This window comes from Seriola lalandi, unplaced genomic scaffold (assembly GCF_002814215.2).
Source record: "Seriola lalandi dorsalis isolate HSWRI2012SDOR001 ecotype SW California unplaced genomic scaffold, Sedor1 jcf7180002054955, whole genome shotgun sequence".
Taxonomy (NCBI): domain Eukaryota; kingdom Metazoa; phylum Chordata; class Actinopteri; order Carangiformes; family Carangidae; genus Seriola; species Seriola lalandi.
The window spans coordinates 778,087-798,695 of record NW_019525506.1 but is presented as its reverse complement, the minus strand read 5'-3'; the positions used below and the strand labels follow the sequence as shown (position 1 = coordinate 798,695).

At 40.9% G+C, this 20,609-nt stretch overlaps 1 protein-coding gene across 2 annotated transcripts in view; it reads left to right on the top strand.

The window, feature by feature from the left end:
* Positions 1-12,890, top strand: part of LOC111645694 (transducin-like enhancer protein 1) — a 23,859-nt gene extending 10,969 nt beyond the window's left edge. Inside the window, exons 7-20 of one of the 2 annotated variants that reach the window (XM_023394991.2) lie at positions 1,040-1,256; positions 1,560-1,576; positions 3,900-4,013; positions 4,285-4,338; positions 4,605-4,754; positions 4,900-5,038; positions 5,484-5,683; positions 7,267-7,343; positions 7,558-7,807; positions 8,495-8,742; positions 9,149-9,296; positions 9,448-9,598; positions 10,006-10,082; positions 10,530-12,890. In XM_023394991.2, coding sequence (XP_023250759.1) covers positions 1,040-1,256; positions 1,560-1,576; positions 3,900-4,013; positions 4,285-4,338; positions 4,605-4,754; positions 4,900-5,038; positions 5,484-5,683; positions 7,267-7,343; positions 7,558-7,807; positions 8,495-8,742; positions 9,149-9,296; positions 9,448-9,598; positions 10,006-10,082; positions 10,530-10,637 — 1,950 coding nt within the window. In that variant the 3' untranslated portion in view covers positions 10,638-12,890. Of the gene's footprint in view, positions 1-1,036; positions 1,257-1,559; positions 1,577-3,899; positions 4,014-4,284; positions 4,339-4,604; positions 4,755-4,899; positions 5,039-5,483; positions 5,684-7,266; positions 7,344-7,557; positions 7,808-8,494; positions 8,743-9,148; positions 9,297-9,447; positions 9,599-10,005; positions 10,083-10,529 lie in introns of both variants that reach the window. The other variant, XM_023394990.2, reaches the window with a different exon arrangement.
* Positions 12,891-20,609: the final 7,719 nt, after the last annotated feature.

Genomic DNA, 20,609 nt, shown 5'->3' with positions numbered 1-20,609 from the left:
GCCCCCCCCCCCCCTTTCTCCTCCCCACTCCCTCCTTCCTCCTCCCCTCCCCGCGGCGAATCAGTGAGCTTGGATTCCCGCGGCTACTGTCTGAGGAGGCAATAATGATGTTTTGGAACACAAAGGCATTTCACGCTCAGACGAGCGCCTGATTTGGTGTGAAAGAGAGAGCAGGGCTGCCAGCCAAACTCTCTCTCCCTCTCTCTCTCACCCTCTTCTCCCCTTCTCTCCTCCCCTCTCCACTCAGCCGCCTCACACCCTCACAAGACCTGACAGTGCAGGCAGCAGCTGGGGCTCTCGGCTCTCTCCCCCCTACTTCTCCGTCATTCCTCCTTTCCCCCCCCCCCCTCTTCTCCCACCACATCCTCGGGCTCTGGGCTGTGATCCCAGCTGTCAGTATTGTTCAGTGTTTGACCTCGGAGGGAGGAGGGTGTGTGTGTGTGTGTGTGTGTTGGTGTGTGTGAGGCGGTGCGTAGGGGGAGAGGATGTGTTCACTGCCTTGTAGATTGCAGCAGCTTGTTGAGATGGTGTAAACCCAGGCACTGAAGAAACTGTCCCATCTGTTGAAGACTTCAATAAGGCCAGAAATCTATATTGATTAGGTTACAGAGTGCTATTGATTCTTACCTATTGATGCCTTTAACTGACACATGAGGTTTTGGAGTCAAGTGTCAGTGTTTTGCACCTTTTAAAGCAGCTACATTACAGCTTTTTTTTTTGTCTACATCCAGTGAGCTCACCGTCTCATCTTTTTAGTACTTCCCAACATGAATGCTGAATTCTAGCAGCACAGTCCACTAACTTAGGTTTGTTTTCCAAGGCTAAACTGCCTGTGAACACACTGCTCCTTTTTAGTGGCGAATCAAAACTTTATTTTGTATTTGTAGTGTATATATCGCAAGCTTTAAACTAAGAACACCTCAAGAAAAGACTCAGCTTTGTGTTGCAGCATCCCTGATTGTTCCACATCTTTTTTTCTTTCTCAACTCAACGTACATCACCTTTCTCTGTCTGTTTTTTTCTCCCTGTTGTAAAGCAGCAGCATCTATCCCATAACCATGGTGGTGCCCCAGTGCCCCTCACCCCTCACCCTGCTGGTCTCCACCCCTCTCAGCTGGGTGGTTCAGCTGGCCTCCTGGCTCTTTCAGGAGCACTTGGTGGAGTTCCTCCCCATCTGGTGGGAAAAGACGGTGGTGATAAAAAGCCCCACCTGTCCGGAGCAGACGCACACACTGGAGGACCTGAGCACCTGAGAGGTGAACAAACACACCCTCCAGCACAGAAACGTTTCCTAAAATTATTATGTATGAGTTTGTGAATAACTGAATTATAATGTCACTCAACTTGTATTCAACTGTGTATTATCAGAGATGCATTATTTTAGTGTCTTTATTGTTTACTTCCTCTCTAAAGTTTAGGTTCTTAGTTATAATTATAATGAAATGCACAAAATATTTCCAATTCATTCTCCTTCCTGTCTTTTTTTTTTTTGTTTTCTGCTCTGCTGAACACCCACCCGTGTGACCTCCACCACGTCTATGTATTTCCAATGGCAATAGAGCGAGAGCCTGGCACAGTAAGTACTTTTCTCTTTCTGGTCTGAGTATTTTGACAAACCACTCACTTTATTTTGTTGGGGAATTTGACTTTGTTCTTAGATGCTGTTTACATGGATGGATGTCTGTGGGATTAGTAAACTCTACTCAAACCCTGCTCTAAATAAACTACATTTAATGTACATATATGTTGTTATGGAGGAAAAACAGCAAAAGCTAAAAAATTAAAGACATAGACAAGGTGGTCTTGTGTAAACCATTTAATTTTCACACGTTTCACACAATATTTAAAAAGGCACATTTATTCTAAGTGACATGAAAACTTAGACTTGGAATTCGTAACTTCATGTAAGCTGCACCAGTTGCTGAGGCAGGCTCATTTTCATTTTGTCATTTTATTGGAAATGCATTTATTATCCTTTTTTTTTTTTTGCTGCTGTAGTGAACCAATTTCCCCTTAGGGACCAATGAAGTTCATCTCACCATGTTATTATGTATATAAAAGCACTTTGCAGTTTTTTACCACTTTTTCAAACCCAAATAGCTTTCATTGTTGAAGGCGTATTTTTGATTGTCAGTTTCAAAGTGTATTTGTGTGTGTGTGTGTGTGTGTGTGTTTGTGTGTGTGTGTGTGTGTGTGTGTGTGTTATGTGTGCTTGGGGATCTCTCGGGGAGAGCTTTGGCCTGCCTGTTTAGTTCTGCTCTAGATCTGCTCTGAACTGTTAGGTTTCCTTTCTCCTCCAAATGAGCTTTTTAGCATGGTCACACACACACACACACACACACACACACACACACACGCACACACACGCACACACTTACATATACAGACATGCGCACACACACACTCCTCCAGCCTAGCCTGCATTGTTGTGCCTATTTAACACCTCAGTGAGCAGATTACCCCCCCCCCCCCCCCCCCCCCCCCAACTGCCCCTGATCCCGCGCTTAAAGACTCTCATTGTGTTTAATATCACCACCACTGAGAGGGGAGGGCTTGGGAAAGGGTGGGAGGGGGGTGAGGGAGCAGCAGTCATATGACACTGAGCTTGTGTGTGTGTGTGTGTGTGTGTGTGTGTGTGTGTGTGTATGTGTGTGTGTGTGTGTGTGACAGAGAGAGAGAGACTATGCTAAAAGCGAACAGGGGAGGGATGGAGGGGGGAAATTGCTTATGTTTTGCGGGTCAGTGCTCCTGTGCTCAGCTCACTAAAACCTTTCAGTAAAAGGGGAGGAGGTGGGAGGGAGGAGGAGGGGAGGGCGTGAAGGAAGGGGCCTTTGGCAGAATACAGATTTTCAGCCCCCCCATGCCTCTCTTTCCCTCCCTCATCTCTTGTCACCCTTTCTTCTCCTCCACACTCTCACACCCTCCCTCCATCCTCTCTGTCCTCTAATCTCATCCCCTCCCTTTCCCCTTTTTTTTCTCACCATCCTCCCATGCTCCTCCTCTCTTAGCTATTCCTCCTTCATTTACCCTTTCCCCCCTCAAAGCCCACTCCCTTGCTAGATATGTGCACGCGCATGTGTGTTTGTGTATGTTGTATGCACATTTCATTGACAGGCTGAGACTATAATGGACTCAACATGAAGCTTTAATCCATTAACAATAGGATCCGTTGGTCAGGAGGCCAGAGGGGGGCAGCTCTGGTGTGTGTGTGTGTGTGTGTGTGTGTCTCTAGTCTTGGGACACAGAGGGGCGCATGAGTGTTATGCAAGTAACACACACAGACAGTCTGTTACACACTTGATAATACACACAGGCTTTCACAGTCAATTACACATTGCACGCACACACACACACACACACACACAAATACACACACACATACTGCAGCCAGTGCAGCTTGTCAGAGCCAGGAGAGGGAGCACTGATAGATTTTGAGAGCCACTTAATGTAATCATCAACTTCACAGGCGTGTGTTTGTGTGTGGCTGTGACTGGCATTGGTCAAGTGAGAAAAGAGGTTGCTGTTAGTACTGAAGTGTTAGTGCTACTTAATTCATGCTTCTGTGAACTATTAACCTATTTGCAAGTAAGAGTCTGTTTTTCTAACCTGCTCTACACATAGCTGAATAGCTTTTGTAATTAGTGGTAGATGGATCAGACGATCCACTGAACTCATGAATGCACACACAACAAAGCACAACTGAATCGTAAATGGCAAAATTGTCTCACCTCTGCAAATCCATTGTTTTTTTTTTTCTTCTTTGTCCTTCAAACTCTCCTTTCTCTTTTTTCTATTTTTCTACCTACACTACCTATCATCTTTCTTTAATCTCTCCTCCCCGTGTGTCTCCTATTTCACTGTTCTGTCCTTCTACTCCTCCTCTCTGCTTTCATCTGCAGAGTAACTCATTGCTGCCAGAAAGTCTTAGGAACTCAGATAAGCGTCGCAACGGACCTGAGTTTCCCAACGACACAAAGAAACGCAAGGCGGACGACAAGGACTCCAGCCACTATGTAAGAAATGGTTCTGTTGTCTGTGTGTGTGTGTGTGTGTGTGTGTGTGTGTTGTCGTGTGCAATTGTGCAAGTGAGGAAACATGCATTTTTGAGTGTTTTGTTTCGAGTGATGTTTCACTTGTAAGTTCCTTGTGACAGTCTGTTTTTTCAGCTCATAAAAGGACAAGGACATTTGTGACAGTCTTCTGTTAAAGAAATGTACCAGATGGAAGTGAAGGGAGAGAATATTTAATTTAATGGTGAGCTAACTTGATGGTCTGTCTTTGCAGGATAGCGACGGGGAGAAAAGTGATGATAATTTAGTTGTGGATGTCTCAAATGAGGTCAGTATTTTTTTTTTATTTTTTATTTTTTTCATTGTTTGTTAATAGTTTGACAATTGTGTTTTTTTCCCCATGGGAGGGATGTAAAAAAATAAAATCACAGGCATCACAGTAGTGTGTGGGGGATGTCGTTCTATGAATTGACTATAATATATTCACAGTTGTCCATGGGACTGAAATGTTCTATCTAGGAAAATGGCCAACATCACTTTTGTACAGTGATTTTTTTTCTCGGGTAGTTCATCGAATCCTTGTCCCTTCACCAGGATCCAGCCTCTCCTCGTGGCACACCTCTCCCCTCACCTAGAGAGAACGGCCTGGATAAAGCACGTCTTCTCAAGAAAGACCCCTGTAGTCCAGCCTCTACTGCATCATCCGCTAGCTCCTCCTCCCTCAAGTCCAAAGAGATGGCAATGGTAGGGATGGATAAGACAAATATCTTTCAGATTTTTAGCATATAGTTGGATAAACTAGGTGGATTGATCGATAGATGTCGAATACATATGTCAGTAGTTACATTCTTGTGTATTTCTGAAGTGTTTCTCTCTCTCTCTGTGGCAGCGAGATAAGGCAGGCACACCTGGGCTAAAGTCAAGCACCCCCACACCTAGAGGTGACTCCACCCCTGGTCCGAGCTCCACACCTGGAATTCGGCCAAGTCTATCCAAACCCCCCTCCATGGAGATACCACATCCACCTAGTAAGCCCCGTATAAACATTTGTAATTGAATGATATGATAGATTGTGTTATTTTAATATTTTAATTTTTGCCAGAGGGTATTGAGTTGTCTTTTCTTGTCTCCAGGAAAATTCACAATTATCACAAAAATCAAAGGGCTCTGGATAAATCATGCAGGACTTACTTTTCCTGCTTCCAAAAGAACTGTTGTTTTAAGGCTTGATCACCAATGTTTAATGGCGCACCTTTTACTTTGGAAAAATCTCATGCATGTCTACAGCTCCCCGGAGTCTGCTTTATAGGAACGATAAATCTGATTGCCATCAATCATAGTTTCAGTCAGAAATCTCTATTTACTTCTCAAGGTTTGTGTTCTTAGGTATTTAAGGGATGTTGAACTTGAATGCCCTTTTAGTTGTTACCAGCTTTTTATGCGTCTTACTATTTCTTTCCCTCTCATCCTCAGCTGCAGGTTTGCGGACACCCCTTGCTGTACCAGGCCCATACCCGGGTGCATTTGGCATGTTGCCCCATGCAGCAGGTATGAATGGGGAGCTGGCGGGTGCAGCCGGGGCCGCGGCCTATGCTGCTGGACTACACAACATGTCACCTCAGATGAGTGCTGCTGCTGCAGCCGCTGTGGCTGCATATGGCCGTTCACCCATGGTGAGTGCAAAATGGTGATTTATATTTTGGCAAAATGACATTTTATATTCGTGTGCAAAGAAAGCCTCTGCAAAATATCAAATCAGCATAAGCAGTTAACTGAATATAAGACTTTTTGACATTTTCATATGTCAGTGTGGTTAAAATATTGAACAGTGGAAGTAATTAGGCTTTCTTGAACCCTAATCAGTAGAAATATTGTGAAATAAATCGTACAAATATGAAGCTCAAAATTATTAATTATGTAAGTATTCACCTCTGTCAGGACAATATTTCGTAGAGTCTCCTTTGGCAGGACTTATAGCTGTGACTCTGTGAAGATAGGCTGGTATCAGACACCTCAGTTTTTATCCCACCTATTTTGTAGAAGTTCTCAGGCTCTGTGAAGCTGCATGGTAATATGAGGGAACAGAACAGAGTGAATTTAAAAGTCATGCCTTCTACTGCCTTCATGTGAGTTTTATCAACTGTGGCTTCCTCTTTGCCGTTCTCCCTGAAGCACCCGGGCAACAGTTGTATGCACAGCACTCACAACTCAGCCATGAAACCTTATAACCTGCTCCAGGCAGATTTACAGCTGTACTATGTTCTTTTCATTTTTTTATGACCTTGCACTACTCTGAGGAAAAAATCCAGTGTGTTGGAGATGTTGTAGCCTTCCCCAGAGTCGTACGTTTCAGTAACTTTGCAGCAGATTGATTAATTTTTTGTTTTCATAATGTCACTTTTGCCAGGAAAGTGACTAATGGCTGCACCAGTTGCAATAAGTTTACCTTCCAGAAATTTAAATTAAAATCAGTTGTCATGCTTTGATTAAACACAGGCAATCTCCATCCAACTTACGGAAGTTCTAAAAACAATTGGCTGCCACAGGGAATTTTTATGAAGTTAATTATATTGTAACCAGTAATCATATTTTATTTATTTTAGATTTATTCAAAGAATATTTACTTCGACAGTTTTACTTTTATGTAAAGTCTTTTTTTCTGTTGAGTGTTGAAAATCAGAATAACATCCACTGTAATTCAGTATTTTATAATAATGAAAGGTTGAGAAGTTAAGGGTTGTGAATGCTTTTTATAAGCATTGTATATTTTATATTACAAAGTATGGAAAGTGTCAATAGTTATACAGCTGTATTTCTCTTGTCTGTGTGATAGTATTTATACAGTGGGTGTGCTGGTGTGCATTACATTCAGTCACCTCATCACTCTTGGCTGTATTTGCATAGTGTTCATTACACTGTTTAAATAGGTTTAGTAGAATCACAGCTGTGTCTGTGTCTGGGCAACACTTGATAGAAACTCAGGTTGTGTACTCACCAGCTGCGTGTGTGTGTGTGTGTGTGTGTGTGTTGGACTCGGGGCACAAGTACTGACAGCTCTACCTCTGTGTGTTTGCTGACTCTTATACTTGTCATTCAGATTCGGAGGGTATGTGTGCTCAAGGGTGTCTGTTTGCTTTGTGCTCATGAGTGTTTGTGTTCTGTTCCACAGGTTAGTATTGACCTGAGTGCATATTGCCAATGCCCATGGGCATGTGTTTGCACTGTGATCATAAAATGTCTGTGTTCTCTCCTCAAGGTTGGTTTTGATCCTCATCCTCATATGCGAGTTCCTGGAATGCCTCCCAGTCTGACAGGAATTCCCGGCGGCAAACCGTAAGTGTGTTTGCGGCTGCTTGTATGTTTGAGGACCGTTTGCTCACATTGCCCCGTCGGTGTCCTAGAAAAACCTCTTTTCAGAAAAAATCTAATTTTTTCTACTACTTCCCACCTCTTTTTTCATCCTTGGAACTTTTTCTGCATTCTCTGCCCCCCTCCTCTTCCATCTTTATATCCATGCTTAACCTGCTCTCATTCTCTGTATCATCAGTGCCTACTCTTTTCATGTGGCGGCCGATGGACAGATGCAGCCGGTGCCATTCCCCCCGGATGCTTTGGTGGGCCCAGGGATCCCTCGCCATGCCCGTCAGATCAACACACTGAACCATGGAGAGGTGGTGTGCGCCGTTACCATCAGTAATCCCACCCGACACGTTTACACAGGAGGGAAGGGATGCGTCAAGGTCTGGGACATTAGTCACCCAGGAAACAAGAGCCCCGTGTCCCAGCTTGACTGTCTGGTGAGTGAGGTGGAGGGTTTGTAGGACGAATATGCAGTAAAAAAATCCAGTTGTATGCAAAGTTTTTGTCAAATTTAAATACCAAAAAAAAAAAAACAATTATTGGGGCATATGCAAAAGTATAGGCGCCCTACTAAGTCAGTACATAGTAACCCTGCCTTTGGCAATTTGTATTTCTTGAAGTAGTTCATGGTGGATTTTGAGATCCTGCTGTAGAAACCAGCTTCTTGTGAGTTTCAGTTTCCTATTTTGTGAATCCCTTTTCCCTCTAACTGGCCACCACACAACCACAAAGTGGAATATTTCCACCCCCATGCTTAACATTTTGCAAAGGGCAGTTACTAAGTACTTACGGCACCCAAACTTACTGTTAATTGTTTCCTGTTTTTTAAGTTCATGAAATGAAAAATAACCGTGCAACAGGCTCATTTACGGCATGTATGATGTATGTATGTACTTCTTTTCACAAAAACATGTAATTTGCCAAAGGTTTTGAATACAATGGTATCTGATTGGATTGAGATGAGGTGTACGTTTTTGTTATTGTTTATCATAACTATTAAAAATCAAAATTTCTGCAGTCTTCGCATGTCTGTATTAATTTTTAAACGTATCTATGAAAAATACAGTTATTTGTGTATATATGCAAAAATATTAAGTATATATTTTTTGTGCCTACTAAACCAGAACCGAGACAACTACATCCGCTCCTGTCGCCTCCTCCCTGATGGTCGAACACTGATAGTGGGAGGTGAGGCGAGTACGTTGTCAATCTGGGATTTGGCCACGCCTACTCCCAGGATCAAGGCAGAGTTAACATCATCAGCACCAGCATGCTACGCTCTGGCCATCAGTCCAGACTCCAAAGTCTGCTTCTCCTGCTGCAGTGATGGTAACATCGCAGTCTGGGATTTACACAACCAGACACTTGTCAGGTAAGAGAGACTTGGTTGTTTGTACGCTTTTATAATAAAAACATGGAAAAAGGTTTTTTGCAGAAGATTAATACAAATATGTTGCTCAGTTGAATTCATCTACAGTGTATCTTCAATTACTGCATCGGTTCTCCAACCACCTGTTAACCTCAATACCGACCTTCCTTAATTAGCAGACCCTCAGCCCTGGCTGATTTAACCTTTTTATGATTACAAGTTGTAGCACCAAGAGGCACAATTTTGAGCAATAGTTCTACAAGAGTGGCTGCTGATGAGAAATACTGTAAGCTCTTCACATTTGGTTGTCTGTGATGCATACCAACTGCCTGGGCAACCTGATTCCTGGTGTCTTTGTTTAAACATTTCTCTCTTTATTTACCTCAGAATGTATGTGTGTATCCTGCAGGCAGTTCCAGGGCCACACAGATGGAGCCAGCTGTATTGACATCTCCAACGATGGCACCAAGCTGTGGACCGGAGGCCTCGATAACACTGTCCGCTCCTGGGATCTGAGAGAGGGACGGCAGCTGCAGCAGCATGACTTTACATCACAGGTGCACACTCATATCAGCAAACTGTGTTTCATCGACTAACCCTTTTTTATGAAAAGTAGAGTCCGCAGTAAGACTGAATTAAATTTTTGCACACGGTCAAATACTCAATGCTAATACAACTCAAGTAATAATTCCTATGTGTTCTGCCCAGATCTTCTCTCTTGGCTACTGTCCGACAGGAGAGTGGCTGGCTGTGGGAATGGAAAGCAGCAACGTTGAGGTCCTTCATGTCACCAAGCCTGACAAATACCAGCTTCATCTACATGAGAGCTGTGTACTCTCACTGCAGTTTGCTTATTGTGGTAAGAGACTGGCTTTCTTGATCTCGGCCTATTATGTCTCATCCCTTTTTAATTAATTTTTCACTACTAGTTTTGTGGTCTATCTTAAAACAATTCCCTTTAAAGTTAGTGATTTAAAATGTGTTGTGAAAGCTCTATGACCTAGTTGTGTTTTTGCCTTTTATTAAATAGGACAGTATAGACGCATATAGGAAACAAGGGAAGAGATACAGTGGTGTGGTCTTTGCACTTACGTTTTAGGCACCTTAACCATTCGGTTGTCAGGATACTTTAGTGGATTTACTTATATTTTACCTTTCTAAATGTTTTTGTCTATTGTATTCTTAACTGTTTAACCATATCTTGTTGATTATGTCATTGTTTTCCTTTGTGCTTATTGTGTACATTTGTATTTGTCTCTTCCCCAGGTAAATGGTTTGTGAGCACAGGGAAGGATAATTTACTGAATGCATGGAGAACACCGTATGGAGCCAGCATATTCCAGGTTGGAACAACAGATCACCACATTCATTATATAAAAATTAACGTAGATAACAGAAAAATCTGCTACTTGCTAAGTTACTTTCTTAGCTTTAACAGACTGTAACAGACAGACTGGATTTCCACCAGTATTGCATTGCATCAATGCAATGAATGAGTGGATGCCATGAAATTTTCATGGCATTATCCTCAAAAAGAGCACTCTCTAATATCAATTTACAGTTTCTGATACACAAGAAAGTTGCAATGTTCATCATGGCCGCTGTTGGAACATGCAGTGAAATATTGGTTTTAGTGTGGCAACATCCTGGCTCATGTGGTGCATCAGCATGTATCTCTGTATATCTGCTATCAAGCATGTTATGATAGCGACTGCACCCAAGACATAATTTTATTTTCTAAGAGCATAGTTTTACATTTTTCCATTCTGTATTTCTTTCTTTCTCTTCAGTCTAAAGAATCATCCTCGGTGCTAAGCTGTGACATATCTGTGGACGATAAGTACATCGTCACGGGTTCAGGGGACAAGAAGGCCACTGTCTACGAGGTCATCTACTAAATATATGAAAAGAAAACCAAGGACATCTGTTTTTTCTCCACATACACTGATATGTTTCTAGAAATTTTCCCATGGAGCCAGAGTGACCTTGATGGCACATCATTTTTTCTGTTACACCTGCCGAGGAGACACAAAAAGGAGAGAAGCATTTTACTGCACATATGTGTTGTGCCTGTATACATGACTCCATATCAACTGGGAGCTATCAGCTGGAGAGGCTGTATGTTAATGGAGGACAGGAACTATTATTTGGATCTTCTGCTATGGACCGCATTGGGATCAGTTAAAGGGACCAGACAATGACCGTACTGAAGGGGGCTCTGCGTTGTTTTGACTGGAACCAGCTCTACTGGAAAACACTGTACGGACCATCAGATATTAAAACACTTGATCCAGTGTTAGGACCATGGGCCAGACCCTAGAACGAACACTCAGACCAGAGGACCAGGGGGTTTAATGTGTAAACAAACGGCAGATGGAAAGAGCAGAAGCTGGACAGAATTTTTGGAGAGACAAAGGAGGAGAAGCAACAGAAGAGGAACAGATAGATGAACATTTTATAGACTATGAATGCAGAACATGTTGCTTTGCATTTTGTTCTAGACAGATAATGCTCACAGCCTGTTTATCTTTCAGCTCTGACTCTTTGACCTTAAAACGTCAGCTTTCTGTTCTGATACGCCTACACTGTCTGAAAAGTACCTTTTCTGTCTTAACAGTAAGTCCAATCCTCACTAACTGCACTGTAGTGGTAGCTGTCCACCTACACACTTTGTAGACACACAGTACTTAAGTAAAACATGCAGTACAGTACTTTTTAAGCATACTGAAGGCCTCGTGGACTAGCATCATGCTACTGTGAACTTATGTGATGGGTTTATTTGATCCTCATGAGGCACAGTACTTTTTTCTGAATTCATACCCATTTCAGGTGCCACCAAAAAGAATTTAAAGTCCTCTGTTATATGGATAAAAATTAACTTATCAAACCAAATAAGCTTCAGAAACAGGAAAAATACACTCTAAATGTTGTTACAGAAGGCTTAACTCCGGGTCAGAAAAAAGGCGGCTTGTTTTCTTCTTTTTTATTTCTCCTCTATTCCTTACGATGCTGGTTGAAAAGCCAATTATTGGAACCTGGAAGAAGAAAGTTTGAGAGATAGAATTAACCCTCAAATTCCACTGGTTCTCCTTTTTCTAGTGTCTGTTTCAACAGATAATTTCCTTCTACTTAACTCCACAAATTCTGAAGTCTCCAGAATATTGACTGAAATTTTGAAGTGGTTTCAAAACACGGAGAAAGAAAAGGGGGGGAACAACATGAGCCTTCATAGTGTAACTTATTTTGTTCATTTCTTGGCCCTTTACACTCTGTTTCTTCAGCTTTAGTGTTTGTCATCAACTGCACATGCTGATGGGGTTTCACACTACTGAATTAACATCTCAGAGACTCTGAACATAGTTTGAGGTTTACAGATTGCTTTTTCATTTTAATGCATTTCATTTGTTTGTGGTCTCTTTTACAATAAGCTCACTGGTTGAGGTCATATTAATTAACAAGAATGGTCTCAAATTAATTATTTTCCCTTAATTTGAAATTAAATAACAACCCATTTTGTTACTGTCTTAACTGTTGTAAATTCACCTTGACCCTGCCTTTATCACTCTTTGAAACACATGATGTCTTACTGTATGGATGGTTAACCACGCTTCGTATACAGGGACCAACTAAGACTATCTTAACATGTCATTTAATCTTGTATTTATTGAAAATCCCCTGTACCATATTCACTAAACAAATTACATTTTTTCCACATATTGTCACTTGTTAAAGTTTTGTTCAAACAGGGAGACTGGCTAAATGCCCTAGAAAAGTAAAATGCTTTTTTCCACTTTACAAAAAAGATTTTAGGACTGCAAACGGGATTAAATTATTTGTCAAGATTGTCTTAACGAGGAGGGTAGCGTGGGTACAGGAAGGAATCAGTCAGTGTCAGCCATTTAAAACAAATTAATTTCATGACTTTGTGCTTAGGTTTTTTTTTTTAAATCTATTTTTGTCTGTTGAATGTTTGTAAAAATGTATATATGTTTTTTTTCTTACAGGACATGCTTTAGAAATAACAACTTTTTTTGTACGTCTTTTACATGGAAAAGAAACGTCTAATCAGGAGAAATACTAAATAGTCTTAATGCTAGCTAATCTATAATGATGGAAATGTCTAGACAATAAATGTGTTTTTTGTAACTGAAGTGGTCTTTGACTTTCTGGGTTGATACGAGAACACATTCGGATGTTCACTGATCAAATCTTTTGGATCCATTATAAATAAAGGTGTTGAAAGCTCAAAGTTTTAAGAATCAGCCTCGTAAACAGAATATTCCAGACTTGAAAATAAAACTTCGATGGGTGACCAAAACTATGTATTATTGAAACTCTAAACAACGGCTCGGTGGCTAGGAGAGGATAATGGCTCCCCTCATTTAAAATAAAATCATATATCTTGCTGATTTATTGAAAATTATTGATGTTTTCAGGTAATACCAAAATCTGAGAAAAATGCAAATGGGTCAGTTGGTGGGATCTGGTATTTACAAAAGGGTGGAGTGATTTGTGTTGATGGAGTCGAGATAAATTAAACAAGTCTTGCATTAGTAGAAATATCAGTGTGTTCTTAATAGGCAACTTCAATTCTTAGCTTGTTTTATTCTGAATCTTATCACCAAATTTGCTTGTTTCCTTTGTTTTTTTTTTTGCCACAGACCAAAGCCACACTGGCTCAGCCCTGAATCCTGTTTGCTCATCACAACGTTGACATCCTAAGCTATAATGTTATAGCTAATTACAGCATTGCAAGATGAAGCAAAACACGACCCTGGAGAGTGGTATTGTCAATTTTTGTGTCTTCTGCAAATCATATATGACACCATACACATTTTGATAGCTAAAAGTTAAGTATAGCTCTTTACATATTTTACTTTACTTACACTTACGATGTGTTGCAGGTCATATTTTGCATTTAGAGGTGAACAGATTGCATCACATGATTGGAAGGTGTCTTGTATATGAACCTGCACAATGTATGTATGTATGACTGGATTTATACTTCACTTAAATAGTGAAGGGCTAAAATGTACTTAAATAGAATCAAACCTGTATTAATGTGTATGACTCCACTTGACATAGCCCACAACTTGACTGAATGAGTTTTGCTTGAGTGTAGGCAGCTTGGAAGTATCCAGCTTCATGTGTAGTGGTTTGCTGCTAGGCTGTTTATTATTGAGCAGCCCCTGTGATTGACTGACGACTGAGTGGTAACCTCTGCGGCTGAAAGATGAAGCCAAAACTAAAGTGCCAAAAACTGCACTGCACTTCCTTGAATGGCCGCTTGAGGCTGGCTCTAAAAAGCGAGTCAATCCCCGTAGACTCCCATATTAAAATGTCCAACTTTTGGTTTTTGGTCTCTACAGCTGTACGGGGGGGTGAATTTTTATATAACTTTCCAATTTAAATTTTGTTAAAGTTATACATAATCGAGGGCGTGCTCCACACACACACACACCCCACCTCTTTGCTCATTTTTGGATTACCCGGGAGATAGACAGTCAGACACTGCCAAGATGGCAACGGTGGAGCAGTTCACTCTGAGCTTCAAAACAACTCTCCAGAAACTCATGGGTGACGTCAAGAAGGCTATGTCCATCTTAGTTGTCATCCATGTTTGTTTTGGTTCAAGAACACGTGCCAGTTAGAGTTTCTGCAGGATGTGTGGGCCGGAGGTCGAGGTACTGATCATCATTCAGTGTGTTGTGTTGTGTTGTGTATTTTCTCAGTAGTAAGGTTTACGCGCCTTCCTGAATGTCACAGACTAAGAAAATCTACACCTTGCATTGCAAATCTTGCATTTACACAGACTTCTCAGGTTCCTCCAGTTAATGCACTGCATCTCTGTTTGCCCTATGAAAACAGGTGACGATGTCTATGGTGTTTCTCTGCTGTCCAGCCACCGCGCCCTGTTTCAGCTCCAGCCTCTTATGGCCCTGAATAGCATTAAGTGGGTAAAGGTGAAGAATGAAGAAGCTGGGTGGCTCACTCAACCAACCAGGGATGTTCAGTGTGCAGAAAAGTGAAGGTACTGGTGTGTAGAGTTTTGTGGATTGTTTTTTTTCTCCTATGTGGTATTGATATGGAGGTATAGATAGTAGCAGAACAGAGCAGCTGTTCAAATCAACTGTGTGTTAAATAACCAAGTCCAATCCCCTGCTTAATACTAACACCCACAACAAACAGACTAGCACTCTCTCTCTTCCCTGATGTAAACTGTAAATCTGATTAATTACTGTGAATATATAATTCTCTGTGGATCCATGGGTCTCAAACACAGACACTTGCACAAACACACACACATACACAACGTTGTACTGTATGAGGTGATTATATGGCAATTACAGCAGTCACAGTGACAAAATGAAAGCTGATCCTTGGAGAAAAAAAACGGAGAAAATGTCACTCCAAGTTTTCAGTCTATCCAGAGATTTCTGAGCTCTGAATCACAGCATTCTCTTTTGATCATCACCGCTGCTGCCTCTCTCCGATACACAGATGGATTATTCCCCCTAAATCTCCCAAATCCCTAATCCTATTTATCTCAACGCCACACAAAAAAGGTGCTCTCTTCCCACTGCTCAGCTTATGTGTACAGTATGGATGTGAGCATACGTGTATTCCTACTTTTATGAGGACCAGTTCAGGACAAGAGAGTGACATTTCAGGCTTTTTTCACTTTCAAATTGCTCTATTTTAGGATTTAAGGAGGAGTTTTAAAATAGTTATAAGAATTTGGGTTCATACTCCTACTAGTTATTTATTATTGGGGATCGATCCAGACAAATCAGGAAACACACCTGATTGTGTGATGGAGTGTGTATATTATTAGCGGCACCATTTTATCTAATTTTCATTCGTCGTTATTTGTTTAATTTGTTCCAAATGGTCTGGAGACATTTATTGGTAAAGACTGACATAAATAAAATGTTGTGAAACTTAAGTAGAAAATAAATTCTGCGTGTCCGTGTGGATTAAATAAAAATACGTAATTTCAACACCTCATCACAAAATAACTAATAATATACACGCACCCCAACATAAATGATTGTTGAACAATAATATGTCTTTTAAAGTTTTTGTTGTTTACAACCAGAATTACGATTTGTTTGGCCACTAAGGGAAGCACAAAAAGCTGTAAACAAATAATGATAATTATAAACAACAATAATAAATATTTACACATCCAGCAACAAAATAATTCATTTGGAGTCCAATATTTACTCTTTCTTTAAACTCTGTTTTTGGTCTCTACCAACTCCTGTGGAAAATATCTGGCTCTTTAGCTGACAAGTGTCCGATACGTTCATCAGCTGGTCTCTAACTTTCTCTGTGAGCTGTTTGGTGTTGAGCCGCTGGTGTAAAGTGGGTTTATCACAGTGTTTTTGCTGAAAATGGCTCCTTGCTGTGGCAGAAAAAACAATCCCTGTAAGAGCAGCGTGAATGAACCAAATCGTAAAGTTATGGGCTGGAAAATCAAAACAACCAAATCTGCCAAAACATTTTAGAGCTGAGAGGAACTACAGAGTCATTTAATCCATTCTTACCATAAAAATATTGAGTGTAGCTTTAAATTGATAATTGACAGTATACTATGTATAAAATGTAGATTATTTAGATATCCTAGGTGGCTAATATTATTAACTGACTGATTTGATTTTGCTGCTACTGGATTAAACCTGTAGAAGTGTTATGTACTTTTTCACCAACCACAGCGAAAGTTAGGCTTCGCCATCCTTCTTACGCTGTTTAAATTTTCTTCACTGAGTTTGTGGACATCACTTAAATGGAGCGGAACAGTAGAAGGAAGACAAGCTACAATACACCCAGATTAAATTGAATTCACACAAATACGAGTAGGGGATAACGAGAGCGCAGCAGCTGCCAGCACGAATAAAACCAGGCCTTTAAAACCATTACATCCTGTTATGCTGTCTTCAAGCCTCCTCCTCCTCTTTTCCTTTCTCCTCCTTTCTCTAGTCCTCCTCTCAGCCTCATTTATGTTTCCCTCCTCCCTCTGTTCTACCTTCCTTCAAAGCCTTTGTCTACCAAGATTTTTTTTTCCTTTTCTTATTTCTTTTCTCTTTTTGTCCCTCCAGGCCCCGCACTCCCTCCCTCCCTCATCTTTCACTTTGTTTTCTGCAAGTCCCTGGTTATCTTTTATGTGGCAAACTCCTCTCCTCCTTATTTGCTTTTTTCCTCCTTTCTTCCCAGTTTTTGCACCAACCTCCCCAGGTAGTCCACTGTGTTTTGCACCTGTGTGTGTGTGTGTGTGTGTGTGTGTGTGTGTGTGTGTGTGTGTGTGTGTGTGTGTGTGTGTGTGTTTGTGCTAATGAGCTTAGAGCTGTCTCCCTCCCAAGGTGAGGTGCCATGCTGAGGTGATCAGCACCGCTGGAGCCGCAGGTATCAACCACAAACACCTGCCTGGTTGCGCACTACCACACACACACACACACACACACACACACACACACACACACACACACGCACACACACACGCACACACAAAGTAATTTCCTCTCACACACATGCACACCCGCACATAAGAAGAAAATAATTTCCTCTCTCCTTCTTTCGTACACATATAAATGCAGAATAAATCTTTACTTTTCTCTCTCTTCTTTCACACACAAACACTAAACAAACACACACACACATTAAATACAGTATGCTTTTTTCTCCCTCTCTCACACACACACACACACACACACACACACACAGAAACACACACAGCCGACTGCTGCACAAGGCCGATAGCACAATTCTGTCCTGTCAACATGCAGGATAATCAGCTGCTGGGGATTGTGGGTAAGCTGTAATAATCCCTCGCATGGAATATGGAAAGCATCAGAGAGTTATTCAATAGGACAGAGATAAAGGTTTGTGTGTGTGTGTGTGTGTGTGTGTGTGTGCGTGTGTGTGCGTGTGTGTGTGCGTGTGTGTGTGTGAGAGTGAGTGAGTGAGGCTTTTCCATCTTTAATATGCATCTTCACCTGAAGCTGACTGTCAGTTTAAGTGAAAACACACACACACACACACACACACACACACACACACACACGGACACACACGCGCACACATACACATACATGAATCTCCACCAGTAGCTACACATCAGCCAAACCCCTTTGCAGAGAAGCTGCAGCTGCTGAAATGTTCCCTGCCAGAGAAACTAAGTCTTAATTAAGAACTCCGTCCTGAACGAGCCTCATTTAGTCAGAAGAGCACCAGAGAACGCTGCGTCATATTTAGCTGTCAAGAGGCAAACTCCGTGCACAAAAGAGCCTCCAGCTCACATCTTCATCAAAGCATCGCCACAGAGTTACAGTCAAATTAGGATTTTAGTCAAAGAATATCTGCTTGTTGTCATGTACTGTATGTGGGTCCCTTATGGATATAATGTGCAGAGTTTGTCCCGTTTTGATCTGTCAAAGGTTCAAAGAAGAAGAAATGTTTTCCACACAGTGAATGGGTTTTTAGTATAATGACATTTTTTATAATACCTTTCCACAGGCTTGGTTTCTCGGTGGTCGATGATTCCACATAGAGCTCTGTCTTTCTGTAGAGCAGCGTCTCTGAAAAATAATCCCATTTTTCCACAGGGTATTATATCGCTAGTTCCTCTTGAATACAGTGAAGATCCAGGAGGATTCAATCTGCTACTCTCTAACTCACATCTGGAGTACTGTATGTACTGTATACAACAATGAGATGTACTCCATCTATTTTTCTAATTTGTATGTGTCCAGTGAAAATCCCAATTGTGTCCTTTAATCAAACTACATGAACTTTACGTTTATTTTTGTGTATCTTACAGCAACATGTGTTCTTTCAATAATTGTGATTTATGAGTCTAAACTGAGCTTAGTTTTTGCACAAAAACAGCTGTGGTGGAAGTGATCAGAAAATTTTTCAGACACACAGCTCCAGGATTTTTTTTACCCTTGGGGTTGAAATCATCTATTGATCACCCATCTGATAGCTGTAAACCAGGCTCTGCTGATCAGAGACATTGATTGTCACAAGGTGTCTCACTTTTGATCCCAAACGCTAAATTTATACTCCACAATATTTTGAAAAAAAAAGGAATGAGAAACTTTCTCATCAATCATCAGGCTACAAAAGGAAATGAAACATCCTTTGTCACCCTCTGGGCCATGCTAATCCCCTATCTTTATTCTTTTAGCCTTGGCTCTATGACTACACACACACACACACACACACACACACACACACGCAAAGAGCAACACACAAAATGTTCCATAATTATGCCGCAGGAAAGAGCTAACAGCGGATACAGATCCTAAACGGTGTGGGTCCTCCCCAGTGTCCGGATTTTCAAGGGTTTTAATCAGTTAAATATGTGCGTGGCTACGTGGCTAATCTGCTGGTTAATCTCACTAACACTTTTTATGGGATTGCTCGCTGCGGCAAGGATTACCGCACCATAGATCACAACCTGATTTCCATAATCCTCCTCTTCTGATAAAAGTCTGTTTGTCCCCCATCCTGTCCTTTTGTCAGCCTATGAAACATCACCATTTGTTTCATTTATTTTACTCTAAAGGCGTCAATCTACAGAGTCAGACAAACCCAATGTCTCGTTCTCACAGTTAAATGGAAAAACACACAGGCTGTAGATGAAAGGTGCATAACTATCGAAATGTTCTCCAGACAGCCAGTCTGTACCTCATCATGATTATAATCATAATGACTATTAAATACCGTACTCCAACTGTTTTACTTTTGGGTATTTTCAGATTGCTTTGCCTCTGTGGACATAAATGTGCAGGAAAAGAAAAGTTGCAACATGAAGACAAGGAAATGTGTTTGAGATTTTGTATTAAATCTCAAATTGAGGAATTGTTATTGAACAATAAAACTGAATAATGTCTGCCTCTGCTGTGTGATGTTAACTGAAACTTGGGTAACGTTCAAATCCCTCTGCAGGAAACCTCATATATATGAAAATTAAATTGGTAGGTTTTTAAAAAAATTTAATCAATAATTGCATTGAAGAGAATCAATGCCACATTTATTGATCAATACCAAATCCATCCATCACTTTTTAATCCTGCTATTGGGGGGTGGCTCTCCACATGGCAACATTGGTCTGTCCACCAATTTGGTCTAAACTGAAATATCCCAACAACTTTTTGGTAGATTGCCCTGAAATTTGGTACAAATATCCTGCATGTGCAGAGGATGAATCCTAAGGAGTTTGGTGATCCTCTGACTTTTCCTCTGCTGCTACCATAAGCTTGACATATGTGCTTTTAAGTGAAGTATTTTCTGTTGAATGGATTTGGATTTAAATGAAATTTAGCTCTGACATTTATTTTTTAATTTTAATTTGAATTACTTTTCTAAATCATCAGGTCTTGGTTAGTACTTTGGTTTATGACCAAATACCTGAAAAAAAAAACTCACCTTCCCATCATCCCCAGTTGTACTTTGTGTTTAGAGCCAATGGTGAATGTGGTAAACATTGCACCTGCTGAGCATTAGCATGTTAGCATTGTCATTGTGTTAGCATTTAGCTCAAAGCACAGTTGTGTCTCAGTACAGCCCCACAGAGCTGTTAGCATGGCTGTAGACTCTTAGACCTGTTTTGGATATTACTGATTTTACATTTGTCATTTTCTGTTTCGGAGGATGAACAAATTCATTACAATGATCTTGCTGAAGGTGACGGCGTTACTCAGAGCTATGACTAATGTGAAATGTATGTGTTGAGCAACAGTTAAGGCTTGAAATTGTGTTTTTCTTTCCACTAAATATTCAGTGTAGAACAGTTTTTTAGGCATCACATCTGATGATCGTAATGCTGAACACGAGGATGATGATGATAGCTGAGCATAATCATA